Raw genomic sequence first — 10,420 nt, forward strand, 5'->3', positions numbered from 1 at the left:
TGTTTTGACTGTAGACCTGATCTTTTGGTGTTCAATTACAGAGGAACATGATACGAGAGGCAACGGCCTTCTTATTAGATGTTTTGAAGCCAAATTTACCAGAACATGCTTACCTCCAAACCAAGGTTACCATTAGTAGATTAACTTAGTGTTTTATTTCTTTTCTTTCAATTCTGTTCGGATCCTTAATGCTTGTCCTCCTTACAGGTCTTGGAGATAAATCTTGTGACATTTCCAAACGTAGCAGATGCTATCTTAGCTAATGGAATGTTTAGTCACTATGACCGTCCTCGCATCGGGCAGCTATGTGAAAAAGCTGGCTTGTATGTGCGTGCCCTTCAGGTAAAGCAAACTTCGCGAAAGCTATTGAATGAAGGAAACTACCTAATTGATAGACAAATTTTCTTGAATCAAACTGCATAATTTTCTTTTGTGCAGCATTACACTGAGTTGCCTGATATTAAGCGTGTGATTGTGAACACTCATGCCATTGAGCCACAGGTTTGTAGTCTATGGTCAAGTTTCTTTATTTAAGGAAGAGTTATATTGGTGCTAAAATACAGCATATTGCAGTCACTCGTGGAGTTTTTTGGGACCCTTTCCCGAGAATGGGCACTAGAATGCATGAAAGACCTTTTGCTGGTTAATCTGAGAGGAAATCTTCAGATAATTGTGCAGGTGAATTTCCATCATTACGATAATGTTACTTTTCTTTCATCTTTTAGTGGAGCTTCTAACACATTTCTATGCAGACTGCCAAAGAATATTCTGAGCAGTTGGGTGTGGATGCTTGCATAAAACTCTTTGAACAGTTCAAGTCATATGAGGGACTATACTTCTTCTTGGGATCATATCTGAGCTCTAGGTATCTTCTGTTCAGAAAGAATGCAACAAACTGTAACTTCAGTTTTGTGCAGCCATTTCTTTTGTTCCAATTCTTAAAGAATTTTGGTTACTGCAACAGTGAAGATCCAGATATACACTTCAAGTACATTGAGGCAGCTGCTAAAACTGGACAGATAAAAGAGGTTGAGCGAGTGACGAGAGAATCAAACTTCTATGACCCTGAGAAGACAAAGAACTTTCTAATGGAAGCCAAGCTCCCTGATGCACGACCCCTCATAAATGTTTGTGACCGTTTTGGTTTTGTTCCGGATCTTACACACTACTTGTACTCAAACAACATGCTTCGATATATTGAAGGCTATGTGCAGAAAGTAAGGTTTTCTTTTAATAACTTGTGGTATTGTTTTGACATGTTTGGGTTCTGCTTTCTCCTGAAATTCGATCAACTGGATCTTGTTAAGAGCTGCTGAGATTGGTCAACAAATCAAGCTTTGGATTGAAAGAAATGAAAGTTAACTTGGATTTGTTTTATATTGTCTTGATAGGTGAACCCAGGAAATGCACCTCTAGTTGTGGGGCAGTTGCTAGATGATGAGTGTCCTGAAGATTTCATCAAAGGCCTCATTCTTTCTGTCCGTTCTCTCCTTCCAGTGGAGCCCCTTGTGGATGAATGTGAGAAGAGGTGAGTGGTTGCCTCAATCACTAGTCCTCTCCTCTTGCTTTTCTCCTGATCTCATTGTTTGCACTGTGAAATACAGGAATCGACTTCGTTTGCTCACACAGTTTTTAGAGCATCTCGTCAGTGAGGGTAGCCAAGATGTCCATGTTCACAATGCTCTGGGTAAAATAATCATTGACAGCAACAACAATCCAGAGCATTTTCTCACCACTAACCCTTACTATGATTCACGTGTTGTGGGTAAATACTGCGAGAAACGGGACCCTACACTTGCAGTCGTTGCTTACCGGAGAGGACAGTGTGATGAAGAGCTTATCAATGTCACAAATAAAAACTCTCTGTTTAAACTGCAGGCCAGGTATGTAAAATGTTGTCCAATTATTACAAATTCTTATTGATATGATTTTTTTTTTTCCTGCCTGGAGGATATTTACCTTATCCTTTCATTTCAGATATGTTGTGGAGAGGATGGATTCAGACCTGTGGGAAAAAGTTCTTAGCCCTGATAATGAATATAGAAGACAGCTTATTGATCAAGTTGTGTCTACTGCCTTGCCTGAAAGCAAGAGCCCTGAGCAAGTTTCTGCAGCTGTTAAAGCTTTCATGACTGCTGATCTTCCACACGAACTTATTGAGCTTCTTGAGAAGATTGTGCTTCAAAATTCTGCCTTCAGTGGGAACTTCAATCTGCAAAACCTGCTGATACTAACAGCTATCAAGGCAGATCCTTCAAGGGTCATGGACTACATAAATAGGCTCGATAACTTTGATGGACCTGCAGTCGGGGAGGTAGCTGTAGAAGCCCAACTGTATGAAGAAGCCTTTGCCATCTTCAAAAAGTTCAACTTGAATGTACAGGCAGTGAATGTCCTGTTGGATAACATTCGAAGCATAGAACGAGCAGTGGAGTTTGCATTCCGTGTTGAAGAGGATGCTGTTTGGAGCCAGGTGGCAAAGGCCCAACTCAGGGAGGGCCTAGTTAGCGATGCCATTGAGTCCTTTATTCGTGCAGATGATGCCACTCAGTTCTTAGATGTCATTCGGTGTGCCGAGGATGCGAATGTATACCATGACTTGGTGAGGTACTTATTGATGGTTCGGCAGAAAACCAAAGAGCCCAAAGTGGACAGCGAGCTCATCTATGCATACGCGAAGATCGATAGGCTGGGCGATATTGAAGAATTCATTCTTATGCCAAATGTTGCTAATCTTCAAAATGTTGGGGATCGCCTGTACGATGAAGCCCTGTATGAGGCTGCAAAGATCATATATGCATTTATATCCAACTGGGCGAAGCTGGCTGTTACTCTTGTGAAGTTGAAGCAATTCCAGGGTGCGGTTGATGCAGCTCGGAAGGCGAACAACTCAAAGACGTGGAAGGAAGTATGTTTTGCCTGTGTTGATGCTGAGGAGTTCCGTCTTGCACAGATATGTGGTCTCAACATCATTATACAGGTGTCAACTTTTAGATTCTTTATCCATATTTGTTGAGCAATTTATTATTTGCTAAATAGCTTTTCTTCGACATGCTAAAGATAAGGTTCTGATCTTTTGATTTGTACTAGGTGGATGATTTGGAGGAGGTTAGTGATTACTATCAGAATAGAGGATGCTTCAATGAGCTGATCTCTCTCATGGAGAGTGGGCTTGGGCTGGAACGTGCACACATGGGGATCTTTACAGAGTTGGGCGTCTTGTATGCTAGATACCGTTCAGAGAAACTTATGGAGCACATCAAACTATTCTCAACCCGTCTCAACATCCCCAAGCTTATACGAGCTTGTGATGAGCAACAACACTGGAAGGAGCTTACCTATCTGTACATCCAGTACGATGAGTTTGACAATGCTGCAAGTACAATCATGAACCATTCTCCGGAGGCGTGGGACCACATGCAGTTCAAAGATGTTGCAGTGAAGGTTGCAAATGTCGAGCTTTCCTACAAAGCAGTGCACTTCTACTTGCAGGAACATCCCGACCTCATCAATGATCTTCTCAATGTTCTTGCACTTCGTGTGGACCATACCCGTGTGGTAGACATAATGCGGAAGGTGTGCACTTGCCCCTGCTAATTCCATGTCTTTGGATTTGATTGTTCTTGTATCTGGTGATTCATCAGTTTCTTTCTCCCTAATTGAGTTTGAGAAACAAAAAAGAAAAGAAAAAGAAAAAAGGGAGGGAATGTGAGATGTGGATTGGAATGTTCATCTACACCCATCCTTTTGTTCTACGTCATTTCCCAAAAGAGAAAAATGGGTATATGAAAATAAAAGAGGGGAGTGTAGAAAGATGGCTCATGCAAACATCTCCTTGTTAGTTGTTACTACTGGAAAGGGTGGAGGGACCCAAAGTCTTCTCATGCCCGCTACGTTTGGGCTGTGTCAGAACCGTTGGGCCAGCAACAGGCCTAATTAAGGCCTGATGGATAAATGTCTCAGCTCAGGCTTAGACTACTTTCTGTTGAGATTTTGCCTGAGAGCTGGTCCAATGCCATGCACAGACCTAAATATTATGCCTGCGGGATGGGCACAACAAATAAATGGGTTGGGATTATCTTGGCCCGGTTTGTTGACAGCCATTGTATTACAGTTTATATGCTGAATTAACTTCATTTTGGTTGGGCATTTCTTTGTCGGTTTCAGGCTGGTCATCTCCATATTGTGAAGCCGTACATGGTTGCAGTACAAAGCAACAATGTTTCTGCTGTAAATGAGGCTTTGAATGAAATCTACATTGAGGAGGAAGACTACGATAGGCTGCGAGAGTCAATCGATATGCATGATAACTTTGATCAGATAGGACTTGCACAGAAGGTCGAAAATTTTATTTTTCTTTCTTGGAAGCATCTTTCTGCATCGAGTAGTTTTTTCACAAGCAATTTCTCAATTGCCCTAACAGATTGAGAAACATGAGCTTCTTGAGATGAGGCGCATTGCGGCTTATATTTATAAGAAAGCAGGGAGATGGAAGCAATCCATTGCATTGTCTAAGAAAGACAATCATTACAGAGATGCCATGGAGACGTGCTCCCAGTCTGGTGATCGTGAGCTTTCTGAGGAGTTGCTCGTTTATTTCATTGAACAGGTATCTAATGGTTTGTTTGTTTTTCCATTGAAACCAAGTTATTACTTAACGATATCGACTGGTGTATCAGCCAGATTGGTATCGGCTGATGTGGCCCCTATACCAGCCGATAAGGCCCTGTAGTGGTCTTTTTTTTTTTTGTAAAAATCTCAAAAATTCTTCTTTATTTATTTATTATTTTTTTAAAAGTTAGGATCCAAAATATGTATCCTCCTTTTTTTTTAATGGTTTCAAACATGTATTTGATGGTGTGACCTGCCATTGTTTGGTAATAGAATGCTACTTGTCAGGTAGCGTCAGCTTGACCTGGTGAAAGTTGACCAAATAGGCCCTAATTGAACACAAATCAAGGATAATTTAGTGGATAAGGGCCCGTTACATATAAATAAATAAATAAAAAAAGAAGATGGAAAAATGCAAAAAAAAAAAAGAAGAAGTGGTGTACCCTTTCGATATTTCCCAATGTGGTCCACTGAAATTTTGTGTTTTGATCCTCAAAGTAGGCCTAGATGTAGTTTCTAAGCTTCCTTCATGGTTGAAATGAATAAAGAAGTGGAAAGATTGAGAGAATTTGAAAAATGGGAACTTTTGTAATAGCGCTTCACACACACCACTTGTGTCTACCTTTTTCTTTTTTATGTGTCATTAAACAACCAATCTTTGGATTATTTTCCTTCATTGGCATAAAATAACCATCTCTTACTTCATCATCTTTTCCGGGCAACCGGATCATTTGTTACTGTCTGAGCTACTCTTTTCCTTTCCTCCACCAAGCTTATTTGTGTGGAACTGTGTTCCGGCTTTCTTGATGTATCTTTTGTTGTTTGAATAAACTTTTAGTTATAAGAACTGCTGTGCATTGTAAGAAACTTGTTGCTGGTCAGTATTGCTTCTTTCTGTAAACCTTATATTGATTCTGTGAGCTGTATTACTTGATGAAATCATATTTTGTCCTGAAACCCCATTTTTCCTTCTCTCCCACATCCACTGCCTGTTGTTTTCTCATATACCAAGCCTAAACCCTGAACCCTTGCTTTTGCTGTGGCTGCTGGAAAGCAAAAGCTTAAAAAATTAAAATGGAGAAACAATTACAAATCCTTTTTTTTAGGCATGTAAAACCAATTGTTTCACTTGTATGTTGACTTCCTGCATGTTTCCGTGGAATATGTGCATGCGAAATGCTGTTGTAAAATTGTGTGAGAGACATCAGAGTGACATATTTTTTTGGTTGCTGTTATCTGCAGGGAAAGAAGGAATGCTTTGCTTCATGCCTTTTCACTTGTTACGATTTGATCCGGCCAGATGTTGCTCTCGAATTGGCCTGGATGAACAATATGGTCGACTTTGCTTTCCCATACCTCCTGCAGGTGAGATCCATTATTTCTGCCAGTAGCCTTTCTTTGTTCTGGAAATAAATAATGTTAGACCCAGCAAATTATGTACGTGATATCCACCTTTGGATGGCCCAAACCTTCATACAGTGGGCCACTATATGGGAGTTGATAAACTTTCCCCCATCCCATAGGATGCTCCTAATTGTCCAGTTCTGACCTTGCTAAGTGGGGACCAATGGGCATCATTGACTTGTTCTCAATTTGCAATTGACCAATTGGATGGCTAGGATTATATGATAGCAGAAATTGGTGCATGGCCCATCTCATGATGGTGATTGTCAAATTAATGGCATAGATATCCTTCAAAGAAAGAAAGAAATAAAAAGAAAATAATGATATAGATCATTGAAAGGTGGGCCCAACCTGAATCAATGCGGGGTCAAATGAGAAGATCATCATACAACTTCCTTTTAATGTCTCTCATGTAACTGTAGTTTCTCCGCGAGTACACAAGCAAAGTGGATGAACTTGTGAAAGACAAGATCGATTCACTCAGTGAAGTGAGAGCTAAAGAGAAGGAAGAGAAGGACATAGCTGCCCAGCAGGTAAGCGCCTAGGATAAGCAGTTCACTCTCTTCTCTCTGTACTGTTCCTTTATGGATATTGATTTTACAGCCATCATTGCATTGTGTTCTGATGAGAATGCATGTTTAATTTTGCAGAATATGTATGCACAGTTGCTCCCTCTTGCTTTGCCCGCACCGCCCATGCCGAGTATGGGAGGTGGTTATGGGGGCCCACCACCCATGGGCAGTATGGGGATGCCTCCAATGCCACCATTTGGCATGCCTCCAATGCCCCAGATGGGAGGTTACTGATCTCATTGGAATGTACGGGTGACAAGGCTCCGGTTGTGCTGGCAGGTGATGGGATTCTTTTTTTCTTTTTTTTTTTGGTGGATGGCAGAATGTGGTCTCGGTTCCAAATAAACCCTCTTTTTTGGTGTTATTTTTATGTAGGTGTGTTTGTTTCTCCTTAATATTCTTTTGGTAGTAGGCCATTCTTTTTGCCGCCGTTGAGGCTGAGCTGAGTGATTTCTGTCTGTGTGGGCTGGACTGACATTCATTTGGTGAGAATCGGTTAGATGTTGTGATTGGTGCACTGTGGTTGCATATGTGGTGGACACGTGTCATGGCCCGCCCGATTATGTTGATTAGAGAACCCCTTTTTGTCTGTTCTAGTTAAAATCTGTATTAATAGAGTTGTAGTTTCAATCAAAATCCTGTGTGGCTTTTGTTATTTGCATCCTTTCTACCTTTACGTATTTTACTTGCATCATGGTATTAGAGGTAGATGGACTCTTAATTTCAGTTGGCCTTTTATCCACCTTGTTTACACGAGTTTTATGGGAATCAATGGGAGATGAGTACAATCCTGGCTGCACTTAAAAGTGGACTCCACCCCATCTTGAATGAGCCATTTCCCAAATATCAGGGGTGGCTGTTTTCCGACTGTTTTAGATCAAGCGATTACTGTTGTCTAATCAGCCTTTCCTTTTTTTGGTCCACCCATGGTTGGGCCTGCTTGAGGAGTTAGTCTTGCATGTTGGGCCATTTTCCATGTACCACCCATGAGAATTCATGTGCAATGAATGTTTACAACTAGCATTTATATGTTCAACATCACAGATGTGAAGTGCTGGTTCAAGATCTTTAGGTTCTGTTGGTGGTCCAATAATCGGATTGCAGGAATGCTGGATGAGGATTGTTTTGGATGCATTGTGAAACCCGTTAGACAAACAATCTTGATTGCTGGAAGGTGGCCTTTTACCTAGCAGAACTCTGGCGTCCTGTTATTCAGGCTCTCTTTATTATGCTACCATAATATTTTCTATGCGTCCTTCTCTGGAACGGTCTCTAGGTTTGGGACAAGTGATGATGCAAGGAATGGTTTGTGCCCCAATATATGATGATCCAAACCATTCATTCCTAAGGTCCCATTTTAGGTTAAGATAGAAAGATCCTACCATCACGACAAGGGTGGGTTGTGGGCTTTGTTAACTCATCCCTGTAGGAGATGTTTACTTTTTCCCCCCCTTTTTGTAGCCATATATGGTGGGGCCTTCTAGATGGACAGTCTGAATTATCACATCTTGTGAAGCACAAGGGGCAAAGTCTTGCTTACATATTTTATTCAATGAATTGAGGAAAACTTGACGCTTGTCAAGGAATCCGGTTCATGCACAGTTCATTTCATCATCATGCCTTATCCCAACTGATAGGGCTAGGCTACATCAATCCTGTTCCGCTATATCACTGTCATGGCTCATTACTTCATTCATATCACGTATCATTAATATTTTTCTTACTAACTTCACCCGTGTCTTTATATGCTTTCCCCTTGCCTTTATTTAGTCTTCATCCATGAGCAAAGTAGTAAATTCTATTGCCCCCCCAGCTTATTATATATTTGTGCTATTCCTAAGTTCCCTCAAATGCATTCACTTCGAATTCTATCATTTCCCAACTAGCTACTCATCCATCTCAACAGGTTCATTTCAGCTACACTCGTATCAAGAACATGTTGTTTCTTAATTACTCAACATTTTATACAATAAAGCATGATTTGTCTTATAACTAATAAAATTTTCCTTCCAGTTTGATTGGTACACAATGATCACGTCCACTCAACTTGAATTCTATGGGTAAGACCCTTCCAATCTCTCCATTCTCTTGAATTATTGAAAAGATATTGAAAGATGTCATTTTGGGGAACTCTTTTGCAATCATTTGGCCTACTTTGATTCATGGGAAGGAAAGAAAACATTGTTTTCCTTAAACTTACTTTCCTTTGTTTGTCATGCTTTTCGTTGTTGGGATTTGTGGCAAACATCAATTTTCATTTTCTTTCTTTATTGGAAAATATACAAATTTATATTCTCACAATTACCCCTAAAAACATATTTTCTCACGATGAGAGAAAAATAGATTTCTCGAAGGTTAATACCAAATGTGCCACCATCCATCTTCAATTGCCTAACATATGCCACGTGTTAATGTGCCAAATAAATAATTTCCATCTTCAGTTATGCTACACGTCTGCCAACATGCCACATGTGTCACCATCTATCTTCTCTTATGCCCCACATGTGTAAAGCATCTCATATGTGCTATTGTGCCATATGTGACACTATCCATCTTCGCTTGTGCCCAAAGTATGCTAATGTTTCACATGTACCACCATTCATCTTCTCGTGCCCCGCATACGCAAAGCACTCCACATATGCCAATGTGAGGCATAGTTGGAGTGCAACTTGGGTGAGACCTCGGAACCAACAATGTAGGTGAAACCTTGACTGTAGGGGCCCCCCTTGATGTATGCATTGTATATCCACACTGTTCATCTATTTTTCCAACTTTTAGGTTATAGTTCCAAAATTGAAGAAAATACAAATTTCAGGTGGACCACACCACAATAAATAGTGGTTAATAATCATTGGAAACCCTTTGTTGGCCACAGAAGTTGTAGATCAAGAAGATAGTTGTGTTTTCCTTTCATATAGATCTGTATGACCTTTTATCAATAGGTTGGATGGTCAATAAACATCATGGTGGATGCTAGGAAGCTTTTAATGGTGGAAGTTCAATTACCACCATTTCTGTGGTGTGGTCTACCCGTAACTTGCATTGGCTTCATTGTTGGGATCTTATCTTAAAATAAGCTGGAAAAATAGATGGACAGCATGCATATACAGTGCATACATCTAGGTGGGCCCTACGATCAGGGTCTCACCCAAGTTGCGCTCATGTCATTGTCCACCTTCAATCACTCCAAATATGCCACATGTGCCAATGGTACCAATATGCACAAGTTTGTCATCTAGCTTCAAGTGCCCACATGTCACATGTACAAGTGTACTTTGTGCCAAATATAGTTTCAAACATCTCACATGTATCACATGTGTTACAATTCATCTTTATGTACCCACATATGACATATGTGTCACTATCTATCTACAAGCATCTCATATGTTCCACGTGATACTCTAGCACATGGACTACTTAGAATTTCTCTTTTTTAAAAATAAAAATAAAAATTATTTTGCCTAATAACAAATTTGAAAATATATTCAAATATTCAAAAAAATCTTGTGGAAAAACAAACCAGGAAAACAAATTTTCCTTTCTCACATTTTTTTATAAATAAGGTTTTTTAAAAAACACTGTTTCCTTTCCTATGCTTTCCATGAATTCAAATATGGCTTTAACAAATACCTCATTTTTCACTCCTATTGTTACTCTTTTTTTAGTATGACTAATTTTAAATCTATTAGATTCTAAAGTGTGTACCCTTTCTTAAATCTTGTTTTGTGTTTATGACAATGTTGTCAAATGGCATATGAAATTGAATGCAATTGACATATGTTGTTCTCATATGTGATTGCATAATTGCACATGCCAATGCAAATTTTTTTATA

At 39.9% G+C, this 10,420-nt stretch overlaps 1 protein-coding gene across 1 annotated transcript in view; it reads left to right on the forward strand.

The window, feature by feature from the left end:
- The window catches only part of LOC131253346 (clathrin heavy chain 2), a 35,206-nt gene extending 27,964 nt beyond the window's left edge, over nucleotides 1-7,242 (forward strand). The window contains exons 16-30 of the mRNA XM_058254315.1: nucleotides 42-125; nucleotides 208-342; nucleotides 439-501; nucleotides 574-678; nucleotides 753-865; nucleotides 965-1,217; nucleotides 1,392-1,528; nucleotides 1,605-1,883; nucleotides 1,978-2,980; nucleotides 3,091-3,576; nucleotides 4,168-4,338; nucleotides 4,424-4,609; nucleotides 5,854-5,976; nucleotides 6,438-6,548; nucleotides 6,666-7,242. Of these exons, the coding sequence (XP_058110298.1) occupies nucleotides 42-125; nucleotides 208-342; nucleotides 439-501; nucleotides 574-678; nucleotides 753-865; nucleotides 965-1,217; nucleotides 1,392-1,528; nucleotides 1,605-1,883; nucleotides 1,978-2,980; nucleotides 3,091-3,576; nucleotides 4,168-4,338; nucleotides 4,424-4,609; nucleotides 5,854-5,976; nucleotides 6,438-6,548; nucleotides 6,666-6,821 (3,405 nt within the window). The 3' untranslated portion in view covers nucleotides 6,822-7,242. The remainder of the gene's footprint in view (nucleotides 1-41; nucleotides 126-207; nucleotides 343-438; nucleotides 502-573; nucleotides 679-752; nucleotides 866-964; nucleotides 1,218-1,391; nucleotides 1,529-1,604; nucleotides 1,884-1,977; nucleotides 2,981-3,090; nucleotides 3,577-4,167; nucleotides 4,339-4,423; nucleotides 4,610-5,853; nucleotides 5,977-6,437; nucleotides 6,549-6,665) is intronic.
- Nucleotides 7,243-10,420: the final 3,178 nt, after the last annotated feature.

This window comes from Magnolia sinica, chromosome 8 (assembly GCF_029962835.1).
Source record: "Magnolia sinica isolate HGM2019 chromosome 8, MsV1, whole genome shotgun sequence".
In the NCBI taxonomy this organism is placed as follows: domain Eukaryota; kingdom Viridiplantae; phylum Streptophyta; class Magnoliopsida; order Magnoliales; family Magnoliaceae; genus Magnolia; species Magnolia sinica.